Source organism: Micropterus salmoides, unplaced genomic scaffold (genome assembly GCF_014851395.1).
Source record: "Micropterus salmoides isolate LMB-PRFRI ecotype aquatic unplaced genomic scaffold, ASM1485139v1 Ms_hic_scaffold_11, whole genome shotgun sequence".
NCBI classification, from domain to species: domain Eukaryota; kingdom Metazoa; phylum Chordata; class Actinopteri; order Centrarchiformes; family Centrarchidae; genus Micropterus; species Micropterus salmoides.
The window spans coordinates 8,922,900-8,935,641 of record NW_024040152.1 but is presented as its reverse complement, the minus strand read 5'-3'; the positions used below and the strand labels follow the sequence as shown (position 1 = coordinate 8,935,641).

At 39.8% G+C, this 12,742-nt stretch overlaps 1 protein-coding gene across 1 annotated transcript; it reads left to right on the top strand.

The window, feature by feature from the left end:
• Positions 1-978: 978 nt before the first annotated feature.
• Positions 979-11,928, top strand: LOC119897164 (pre-mRNA-splicing factor ATP-dependent RNA helicase DHX16-like). Its single transcript, XM_038710748.1, is given in 17 exon segments — positions 979-1,053; positions 1,056-1,106; positions 1,109-1,164; positions 2,104-2,214; positions 2,483-2,598; positions 3,002-3,212; positions 3,338-3,436; positions 4,470-4,501; positions 4,503-4,620; positions 5,090-5,230; positions 5,487-5,649; positions 5,785-5,903; positions 6,470-6,537; positions 7,219-7,381; positions 8,051-8,212; positions 10,713-10,886; positions 11,204-11,928. Coding segments are annotated over 17 exon segments (1,944 nt in total). The 5' UTR covers positions 979-1,022; the 3' UTR covers positions 11,333-11,928.
• Positions 11,929-12,742: the final 814 nt, after the last annotated feature.

Sequence of the window (12,742 nt, the reverse complement as noted above, 5' to 3'; positions counted from 1 at the left end):
TGGTACCTTCTACTTTTTTATTATTAATATTTGTATCTCAAATTTCTTTTAACTTTCCTAATGATGAAACCTGATGAACACTTTGACTATATTTATTGAGTCTAGGGATGCAACGATTACAGATTGTTGGTACGATTATTGTCAGAGAAAATCACGGTTCACGGTTATTACAATTATTATGCATTAATTAATTTCACACACTAGTAATGACTTAAGTTGATTTTTAATATTTAATTACATTAACAATTATTTCTATAATATGTAAGTATTATTAATATAAGAATATTAACTTCTATCCACCAGGGGAATTGTTATAAAGGAGGGGAATAAACTGTACTGTTAATGTCATCAACTCTGATCCATACATATGTTTTAGTGAAAATGAGAGAAAGAAATTGAGTGCAATGTTAACTGAAATGCAGTTAATTGGTAGCCTATAGTCCCGAAAGTCTATAAGCTCCTGATGTATGTTAAGCTGATGATACACCGGGCAATTTTTTGAGCAATGTTGCTGGGCAATCTTGTTGTGGCATGTCCGACTATGTTCGAACGGATAGCGGCGGGGTGGGGCGGGTGACGGAGTGATGACGGAAGGGGATTACGGTAGTAATCTTTACTCATGACCAGTGACCGCAACATTGCCCAGCCCATTGCTCTAAAGTTGCTCCATGTATCATCAGCTTTAGTGTCTTCACCTGGCAACATTTTCTCAACACAGACCGAAGGAGTAACGATAAATGTTCTGTGACTGAAGGTCTTGAGAGAACTACGTCTGTCTTCCATAAAGGCCCTTTCAGAAAGGAAGCAATTTGCACCGCGTGGAAGCTGTTCAGCGCAAAAGTATATCCATATGTCTTGTCAATACGTCTTGGAGCATCTCCTTCCCGCTTCTCATTGCAGACCACAGTGGAAAAGATAATCTGGTCAAAGAAATTTGTGAAATTTGCTTTGTGTTCTGACCTTAATGTGTTTAGGATCAGGAGACCCCGGCTCTGTCTCAGGCGGAGCTTAACAAACAGTCCATGCAGGAAGTCCGACGCAGCCTGCCCATCTTCCCTACAGAGAGGACCTGCTTGCTGCCATCCAAGAGCACCAGATCCTGGTCATTGAGGGGAGACGGGCTCCGGAAAGACCACCCAGATCCCACAGTACCTCTTGGAAGATGTGAGTGCAGAATCTAAGAATAGCATTATACACTCACATATTAAACATGTTATACTCACTATGGAACATTGAGCAGTCTAACAAAAGACAACAGAATTTGCTGCAGTAGAGCATGACTGCATTGTAACAAAAGTAAAGGTTAAAAAGCTTTACATTTTTCTTAAATTTTCTGACCCCAATTATTTTCAATTCATTTTTAATTAAATAGCGTCGATTTATAACAGAAGTTATCTCATTGCACTTTTCAGATAGAGCAGGTCTAGACTGTACTCCTTTTAATTTACAGAACTTCTTAGGCTCTACAGATTAACCTTACACAGACACTCTTTTCTCATAATCTTTACTTGATCCTTTTGTAATTGTGATCATCGGTTGACATCAAGAAGTCAATGTGGCTTAAACCAACATGTGGAACTGACTCACAAACTAAAGATGTGGGTGGGGGGCTTGTCTGAGGGGAGGCCTGCAGTCTCAGACTTTGAAAACCTCTGTTTAGTACATTTTAAATTTTGTAACCTTTGGACAAAGCCAGGCTACCAGTTTCCTCCCTTTTATCAGTCTTTATGCTAAGGTAAGCTAACAAGCTGCTGGCTGTAGCTGCATATTTACCGTATAGACATGAGAGTGGTATTGATTTTCTTATCTAAACTCTTGGCAAGAAAGCGAATAAGTGTTTCCCAAAATGTCTATTCCTTTGACTTTCACTGTAGCTCCTTTAGACTATTGCCTATTATTTATGGATTTTCCTGAGTAACCAGGACAATGAGTCTCTGGAAAGACGTTCTGCTGTTGGATATTTGGGGAAAAAAATCAATTTGTCCCCATTGTACAAGCATGGTGGCAGCAGTCTCAAAACCTCTGCAATTAAAACTAAAATGATCTGCACAACAAGATGACGCTAGTTGGGGAACTGTATGAAAATCTATCTTTCTCTCTCAGGGCTACACTGAAGGAGGCATGAAGATTGGATGTACACAGCCTCGCAGAGTTGCAGCTATGTCAGTAGCAGCAAGAGTGGCACAGGAAATGAGCGTTAAGCTTGGGAATGAGGTGAGTTGGACAAATTATCATACAGATCCCATTTCATATTTACCTTATTACAAACAATTTTATTTATTGGGACTAAAGGATGCAATGTAAGAATGAATTCTGTATTACACTGCATCATGGTTTTGTATACCACTACTGGCTAGTATTAAACATCTTTTTTTTTAGCATTCTTTATTATTAAGTATTGTTGACTGTTTCTTAAAACCATTTGAAGTGGTTGAAAATTCTTGAATCAGTATTTTCAGATTAACTTTATTGCTTCATCCAGGTGGGTTACAGTATTCGTTTTGAGGACTGCACATCAGAGAGAACAGTGCTCAAGTACATGACAGATGGCATGCTGCTCAGAGAGTTTCTCACCGAGCCAGACCTAGCCAGCTACAGGTAATGCAAAGAAGGGAAACACTAAAAGCTGAGTAGCTCTTTAACCTGTTATTAAGCAGGTAATACACAGGTATAAGATGATTTCTTTATGTTTTCATTTGATCATTCATTTTTTCAGACAGAAATTAGTGGCTTTCTACTTTTTCCCACATTTTTGTGTTCCTGATCACACTTTACAAGTTCAACTTTCAATTTGGTTAAGTTGTCTTTGAATTATCAGGTACCATATTTATTTTATTAAGACTTCTACTGCCTGACACCCTAATGTCTCATGCCATTTGTCATTTGTATACTCCTCTTTGCAGTTTCACATTTCAATGAATATGTTCATGTACATTTATTGAACTCCTGTAGGTATTACCTGTTCAATCGGCCCCTATACCCATTCTCTCTCTCCCTCCAGTGTGATCATCATAGATGAGGCCCATGAGCGAACCCTCCACACAGACATCCTGTTTGGTCTGATTAAGGACATCGCCAGGTTCAGACCGGACCTGAAGGTGCTAGTGGCCAGCGCCACTCTGGACACAGAGCGCTTCTCCTGCTTCTTTGATGATGCCCCTGTCTTCAGGATCCCCGGCAGGAGGTTCCCTGTCGATATCTTCTACACTAAAGTAGGAACTAGCATGCAATTTGAATGCTTAATAAAGGGTCTCAGGTTCAAGTGAGCGTAGACGACCCCTGTCCCAAAAATCTAACTCTACTGTTGATGTACATATTTGTATGTTGTGTTGTCAAGGCTCCAGAGGCAGACTACCTGGAAGCTTGTGTGGTGTCGGTGCTACAGATCCATGTCACCCAGCCTCCGGGAGACATTCTGGTTTTCCTCACTGGACAGGTATTGATTGTTTATCAACCATGGCATGTTCAAGATTTATGTCAAAGTTTTGGACACAATTGTAATGGGAGATTGTTGGTCTCCTTATTTTGTGCAATACGATTTTGGATGGGATCACTTAAAGATAAATTTGTACAGCTCATAATTTCTTAGCATGTATGTTGGAGACAAGTGTTTACCTTGTAATTACATTTAAGAAGTGGGTGTAACCACAATGTTGTCTAAGGGTGCTTTAGCTTCTGACCTGTTTGATTCGGTTCAAAACAACTCTGGTGCGTTCACCATTCAAGTTCACGTTGTTTAGGCTGAGGGGTAAGTTGCCTAACAAATACATTTGTGCAAATCATTTGGTTACCATGGTAGCATGGAGTGTTCCTGATCAATCAAAGAGGAGTTTTGTGCTTTCATCCTACTTTGTGTATTTTGACAGTTGCTCATTAAGCATAGCATCTTTTACCATACTGTTACGCTAAATAATTTCTCTCTTGCGGCACTTGCGCCATGTAACACCAAAACTGTTCAACTGCTGAGTTACCTGTCAATCCTTAAGCTTTATTTACCGCTCAGTGTTTATATACATATTTTATGTTTAAAAAGCCAGAAGAATCAGGATCATCTTTATTGGTCAAGTATGTGTACACGTACAAGAAATTTGACTGCAGTTTCTAGTTGCTGTCAATGTACCTACACACAGTTCAAAGAACATTGTCTAGGAAGATAAAAAATTTACATTAAAACAAGGACAACAAAGCTGAACGAAGATAAGTAAACATATAACCACTATGTAGCCCTTCAAGTAAGCGAAAGAATAGATGCCTATTGTTGCCTATTTTTAAAGGCAACAAGGAACAACAACATACAGTGTCTACAAATGCAACAGTGTGTCTTTTTTTTTACTGAACTACAGGTGTGAAAGCGGCCCAAGTAACCCTGTTTTCTTCAACAGTATTCCCTGAAGGATATTGCGACAGGGGTAAATGTATCCGTGTGTGATGGCTGACTCTTTAACCTCTTGTCTTTGTGTGTCTTGCAGGAGGAGATCGAAGCATGTTGCGAGATGCTCCAAGAGATGCAGGCGCCTTGGATCGAAGATAGCAGAGCTGCTGGTCCTTCCTATCTACGCCAACCTGCCGTCTGACATGCAGGCAAAGATCTTCAACCCTACTCCGCCCGGAGCCCGTAAGGTGAGATGATGTTATTTGTGCAGAATACATGAGAAACTGTTATTGTTTCCTAATACAATTGCCCTGGATGTAGTAGGTCACTGTAGGATTAATGTTTCAACTTGGCAGACACAAAATGCGCAGTGTAGACTATGACTACAACTTTATTTCTTGAGCAATAATGAAGACAACAGCTTGCTGCTATCTATTTACTGTATCAGTTATGTAAAAAGCAAGAGCCTTCTCATATTTAAACAGATTAAATGTCCATGCACCAATAGAGGCTGCTGTAGTACAATGAGATTAGTAGAGCGGATTCGTATTTGTTTTTAACACTATTGAACGGAATAAAGCCTTGTTTTGATCTTTTGGTGTATTTCTTCCCATTGTTTAACTGCTTGATTTAATCTGCATTTAATCTGCATTCTACTTTGGACAGTGCTTCCTCACTTTAACTCTTGGCACCGTGATCTCTGTCTGTCAATCCCAGGTGGTGGTGGCTACCAATATAGCAGAAACCTCTCTGACCATAGATGGCATCATCTACGTCATTGACCCAGGCTTCTGCAAACAGAAGAGTTACAATGCCCGCACCGGCATGGAGTCACTCATCGTCACGCCCTGTTCACGGGTGAATGCTCACTGTTTTTCTTAATGTTTAATAAGCTGGGTGCCAGCGTTGACGTGAAGTAATTTTATCCAGGAGTGGAGAAATCGCATGTTTTCAAAACGCCAATATTCAAAAACTCTGGCACAATCATTGACATTTTATTGGTGCAGTCGATGAGGCAGCTATTACTGTTAAACTATATGTGTGAATTGTTAGTGGCTGAATTGATTTCTAAATGTTTTGCCAACTCGTGCTGTGTGTTTGTTTCACTTTTCAGGCTTCTGCCAACCAGAGAGCAGGCCGTGCAGGTAGAGTTGCTGCTGGGAAATGTTTCAGGCTTTACACAGCCTGGGCATTTAAACATGAGATGGAGGAAACGACTGTGCCTGAGATTCAGAGGACCAACTTGGGAAATGTAGTCCTGCTGCTGAAGAGTCTTGGTGAGGGGATGAAGCGCTCTTGGGTGGGATATTAAAATGATGATATTTCATACACTTAAGTCATTAAGTTGGAGCACATTAAATCACTGTTTGGTGGCCGTGACTGTGCAGTAAGCTAATAGTTTTTGCTTCCAGGAATCAATGACCTGATTCACTTTGACTTCATGGACCCACCTCCTCATGAGACTTTGGTCTTAGCGCTGGAGCAGCTCTATGCCCTGGGAGCACTGAACCACATGGGAGAGCTCACCAAGGTACAAACTCAGGGCCTGCATTCATCAAACTACACTTTATTCTTTTTTTACTTTAGCAGTTATAATTGATGTTTTTATAATAACAACGTATCAAATGACAATGTGAAAACATTGTGGAAGAGGTTGTTTGTACTGATTATGTACTGAATTATCATCTGAATCTGCAAAATGTCCCCAGCTTTACAAATAGATTGATAGATAGATAAAAATACAACAATAAAATAAAAGACAGTTTATTTCATGTTTAAGACTTACAATGCTTTACAGTCTTAACATTTTGGTGGGATCGCACTGCCATGAAGACTCCTCTGAAAGAGTGAGTGAGAGTGTGTTTCAGCAAATTTTTTAGCTGTCCAGCCCACAACTTTATTGTTTACGTTCACTCTCACTGCTCTCATAGCATCGTTTCCAGCCACTGCCGGCAGCTGTTTCCAGCCAACAAAGACTAAAAACCCCACTGTACACTACCAGTTAGCGACACTGATGAACACAGTGGAGCATGCAGCAACATGAATGAAGTCAGTCATTTGTTTAACACCTGTTTCTTCTTTTTTGTCTGGGTTCAGCTGGGTCGCAGGATGGCTGAGCTACCGGTGGACCCCATGCTGAGCAAGATGATACTGGCCTCTGAGCAGTAAGTCTCCAGTGTTATATTAGCACGAGCCCTTCAAATATTGCCCGTATTACAGGATGCATCACCTACTGTAATAATACTGTAGCATAAGATGTATTGAATCAGTTGGAGACATTGGTTTTCTTGCGTATACCAAACTCATCCAGGATGGTGTTTGTCCAGTTTTGATTATGCAGCTGGGGTTTGAGGTCAAAGAAGCATAGAGGAGTGAAACTATTCTTAATCGAGCTATCCAATACGGGTTGATAGATCAATTCTTCAAGCAGGAGAAGATTGATAGCTTATCTATATAGTAGAGGGTGAATCACAAGGTCAAACATGCCTGGCCTAACGAGATCTGGAGTAAACCAAAAAGGGGTATTTGTGCTCAGATTTGAGCTGATATACAGTACTTCTTCTTAATATTGACACGGGTCAGTATGCTGCTTTTTGGGAGCAAGTCAAGTCTGTCCAGTATCTGAGCTGGGAGAAATACAAAATGAATATGATTAAATTTTTTCACTGCCCTCTCCTCTTTTGTGTGATGATATAAAGGATACAAATGTGTTGCTCATATAGACCTTCAAATTATCAACTTATTTAGTGAATGGCAACTTTCTCAGCATAGCTCTTGCTTCATAGCTCTTTCTCTGCATCTTTGTAGATTTCCTTTGTATTATTTCCCTCTCTGTCTGCTTCCAGGTACAAGTGTTCAGAAGAAGTGTTGACGATAGCGGCCATGTTGTCAGTAAACAACTCTATTTTTTACCGGCCCAAAGACAAGGTGGTTCATGCTGACAACGCCAGGATGAACTTTGTGGTGCCAGGGGGAGACCACCTGGTGCTTCTCAATGTCTACACACAGGTATAAACACAACAGCTAGAGTTAAAGATACCCTGAGTTACAATGATTCACAGTTCAGTTTACAGTTCCCAACCTCTTTGATTTGTGACCCCTGAAAACGAAGCTATAGCATCTCGCGTCACAGGTTGTAAGTTTACAAATTGAGACTGTCAACCAAAGAGTGATTAAAACCACCCGCCCTTCCTACAAATTGAACGGCTGACCCAATGATGGTGCTAGATATAACATCAGAGGATCGTCAGAGTTATTACATTTCATCCTGCTGTGAACTTAATGTACCAAATTTCAGTCCATCCAAAACTTGTTGAGACATATGTCAATCCGCTGGTGGCGCTAGAGGAAAAGACAGAGGATCACCAAAGTCAGTATGATTGATCCTCAGGGGACAATGAATGTCTGGGCAAAATTTAATCTAATCCATCAGGAGTCCAGATATTTCACTCTGAACCAAAATGGTGGACCGACTGACCAACATTGCCATCCTTAGAGGAAAGACAAAACCGCTTTCCTCTCCTGTCATGCATCAAACCTCTGATTTATCTTACGACCCCTTGTGGGGTCCAGACCCCCAGGCTGGGAACCACTTTTTCACAGCTATGACCTGCAGACAGCTATTTCCTGGATCCCAGGTGTCGTACTAACTGCAGTCATGATGTCTGTCTCCCTCAGTGGTTGGAGAGCGGTTACTCCACACAGTGGTGCTATGAGAATTTCATCCAGTTCCGCTCCATGAGAAGAGCCCGAGACGTCAGGGAGCAGCTGGAGGGTCTGATGGATCGTATTGAGGTAGAGGTTGTAAGTTCCCATGGAGACAGCTTGCCAATTCGCAAGGTTAGTGACACTGAGAAATTCACCCAGAGTTTTAGCACAGTTTCCTGATGAAAACATGGAATCTGAAAGTTGGTTCCTGATATTAATAGAGTGGAAATGTTATACTGTACAAGTATGTGTTTGTGGCTCCATGTGAACTTTGGTTTGTCTAAGTCTGATGGGCTATGAAGTCATAGCAACTACAAATACAAGAATAGAAAGCAGAAGTAAGAACACTGAAGAGCTAAACCTGCGGCAGACAAGACCCACAGAAAAATACCATTTTCTAAATAAAATAAACACAGCTGGCATTCAGTATTTGCTTTTTTTTGAAAATGTTGTTCAACCACAGGTGTAACAGTGGGTTCAAGATAAACAACTTTAGAGATAAGTGGCAAGTGTTTGAAACTTGACCCACTAGAGGGCATGAAATACATGGAAGCCCTCAAGGTGCTTAATTTAGCATTTTTTGGAATAGCCTGCTCCTGCTCAAGAACACTTCAGGTGAATGGATGCTTAACCAGGCTCTAGATAAAGTATACAGTTCTGCGAATTTGAAAGTCTAGGAAAATGAAAGAGGAAACAGATCCTCACTGAACGGAGGCTGTGTGATAATTCTTCCCATATCACGGTCTACGTGTGTTGTGAGCACACCCATAAACCACTTGAGATAGCGGCAAGGGCGTTTGTTTTATTAGTTGGGTTACACCTTTTTTCATCACTTGATGCCTTTGTCTGTGTCAAAACTGCAGCCAAAAAGCAATCCCTTTACTTATTTTCTTATTATGAATTAATGTTCAGTAAATAATTGACAATAAATGTCCTATAATATTTACTTATAAAGTGGCTTTAGTAGCATTATGTGAATTCCTTGTTGTAAACCGGGGGGGAGTGAATTAGTCATTTGAAGATGTTTATTATATTTTAATGTGAAATGACAGACATTTGTAGATTTACTTTTCCCATGGCATGACTAGTGTGTGACAGATGCTGTCTGTCAGTATTAATTCTGTCCATTCTAGCGTTAGTATTGTGAACACACCCAACACCACTTGGCCTCGATTACAGAAGGTGTGAACAGTCTGTGTGCATCTGTGACAACAAGAAAAGCAGGTCTGGATGTTGATGTTTGGAATGGTACCTGTTGGCAAATCCTTCATAAAATCTACCCTCAGTTTAAAACTTCTGACTAGTTATATTCTCAGGAGTCAATGCTGATATTTAAATTACAGTGTGAGTTATCTGATTTCCCTGCTTTAATTGTAGTTTCCTTGAGTAATACACTGATTTCTACCAGCACCACATTAGAAAATACAATATATTATTTCTGCATTGTCATAGTGATGAAAGCTGAAAACACTTTTTTCCTTAGTCTCTCCAGTTAATACAAAATGCTGCTGCACGTATACTAACTAGAACTAGCAGGAGAGATCACATCAGCCCTGTTTTAGTAACTTTGCAATGGCTCCCGGTAAAATTGAGAATTGATTTTAAAATACTTCTTCTTACATACAAAGCCCTTAATGGTCAGGAACCATCTTATTTAAATAACTCCTTACACCATACTGCCCCACTAGAACACTGCTAACACTCCCAAAATGCAGGGCTACTTGTAGTGCCTAGGTTCTCTAGACGTAGAATGGGAGCCAGAGCACCTTAGCTGTGGAATCAGACCCCTGTTTGGGTTTGGGAATTAACCAACATTTCCATATTTAAGAGTAGGCTAAAAACCTTTCTTTTCAGTAAAGCTAGTAGTTAGGGATGGTGTTTCTTTATTTTGTGTGGAGGCTTATAGTTGGGGCTAGGGTGTTTTATGAATTTTAAATGATTTATTTTATTTATTATTAGTTTTATAATTATGTATTGTATTGTTTTTTTAATATGTGTATCTTGTTATGTGTTCTCAGCCTTTTTATCCAATTCTGCGATCTTTATGTGTCTGTTTTGCACTGGGACCACGCAGCTGGTGATTTTACACTTTAAATAAATTTGACTTGACTTGAGTTGGCCTTGAGTTGGTCATTAAGAGAGGAGAATTTGGAAATGCGTGGTTTCCACGGGACAGTAAAATATGCAGTACATAATGGACTGAAAACAAGCGAGTTACAGCATGTTAGTGCAATCTCTCTTTAAAAAAAGTTATATCTCATTTATATGTCATTATATTGCATTTACAACCAAACTGAACTTCCACAGTGTCTAATTTATACAAAGCTCTGAGTGGCTGATTGACGCTATATAATGTGCAGCATGCAGGAGAAGAGGTCCATCTTAGAATTCTTCTTGTTCCTGTGAACTTAACTTGACTGAGTTCTCCTCCAAATAGTTTCCACTTACGGCTTATTAATCAATTTCTTTGGTTTAGTAATTACTTCACACAAATTTCCACATCAATATATGTATATGATATGTACATATTCTCTTATTATTATATTGCTCTTTATTCTTACAATGATCTTTCTGTCACTACTTGAGGTCTTCTATAGCTATTAATCACCGAACACCCTGTCCCATCTCCTAGGCGGTGACTGCTGGATATTTTTATCACACGGCACGACTGAGCAAAGGTGGCTACAAGACGGTGAAGCACCAGCAGACAGTCTACGTCCACCCCAACAGCTCTCTGTTCGAGGAGCAGCCTCGCTGGCTCATCTATCACGAGCTTGTCTTCACCACCAAGGAGTTCATGAGACAGGTCTGCCTGCTCGGGATGTGATACTGTTTACTTTTAAAGAGTCTAAATCTCTGCAAATATTTGCAGCGTTAGCAGTCGTAGTCTGTCTTTCAGCAGCTAGTCTGCTGATGTGGAAGACTCGTTAAACAGAAAAACTATTGTTTAAAGTGTAAATAACATAATCACACATTTCAGTCCAGTATGAAGGTCTCAGAATTACTGCTTGTGAGAATAAGACAGCACACTAATGAGGAAGTATGACGAGTGTTCCTGTAAAATGTTTTAACTGTATCCCTCCCTGTATGTTGACACATTAATTACCATCTCTCTTCCGGCAGGTGATTGAGATAGAGAGCGGCTGGCTGCTTGAAGTGGCTCCTCACTACTACAAGAGCAAAGAGCTGGAGGACAGCAGCAGTAAGAAAATGCCCCGCAAGCAGGGTAAAACAAAAGAGGAGCTGGGCTGAAGAGAAGACCTAGGCTCCAGGGGACAGATGGCCAAAATAAACATTCCCTTCCTCTCTCAGGGCAGGCTAAAAGTAGAAAAAGGACTGAAAGTTTGGAAATTGTGTAATAATAAAGAGGAAAGGTGTGGAAAAGTACATAAACAGCTTCATGGTTCCAACCTGTTTTCACATGTGAAATTGTTTTGTGCTGTAGCTTGATATGGCAGTTTTGAGTTTGGACCACATTAGCCTGAACACATGACACATGGAGCAGAGAGACGTGGATCACAAACTTACTGATTTAATCATAAATCAGCCGTGTCAGCTGGGCCATAAGAGAACATTAATGTACTTGGATTGGAGTTTCATTGCATCAGTGCAGACTCACTGGGTGGGTTTTTCAGCTCATTAATAAACATGAGACTGTTGGTTTGTTTTTCAGGTGCTTTCTGTTGACTTTCCCTAAATAAATAGGCTTTGTCAAATCATGCATTTGTGTTGAAGTGTAAAATGTGCAAATTGACTATAACAGACTGATATCCAAATAATCTTTTTAATTAAAATTTGAGGCTCCTGGTTTATTTTCATTTTTTTATGACAATAAAGTTTTACAACCACTTGTTTTTGTCATTTGGTTTGTAGCTCAATAATTATTTAGCACATTATTTACTATCTGTAAAGATCTACTCATTTCTTTCTGGTTTTGATTTCACTTGGATGTTCACTCTAGTTCAACAAGTTATATTTAGATTTTATTTGGATAGCCTCCTAACTTCTCGTCATGCTCGTTTAGTTTTACAACAAAGGGACTGTGAGTTTGTTGACTTTAGAAATATTTGATAAAAAACGTATTTGTGCATAAAAAAGCAGATGTACCCAGATACAGATGTGTCATCTTTTTTTTTTTTGTTTGGAATACCTCCACTATTTTAATTAGCAAATAAACTTTTAGCAACAAAGCTTTTGTGTTGTTTGATGACATTGTATTGTTAAACACTGTGGTCTCAGTCAGGGTGTATTCTCAGATACTCAAAAAAGCTCAGATGAAAAGGAGTAACCAGTGAGAAAACATAGCTGATCTTGTGTGGGTGGTAAACTCAGCGGTGAAGGTATTACAGGTATGAGGTGCTTATACATGCAATGTTGACAGAACTGTACCCGTCTGTCTGTTTATGCATTGACAGTGGGGGGGTTTTTTTCTCACCATTTCATAATTCACATTACACATACATATCATTCCATATTGTCATACCTTCATGCCACTGACATCATATGTGATAGTGAATACTTTCTTGAACAACAACAGCTGACAGATATTTCTTTGATTCTTAGTAGAATTTATTAATCAATTCAGCTGTGATCAGTGGCAGAGCTGCCTCTGAGTCAAACTATGATACCAGATTGATATGTGTTCTGCTGTGTGTGCAGACA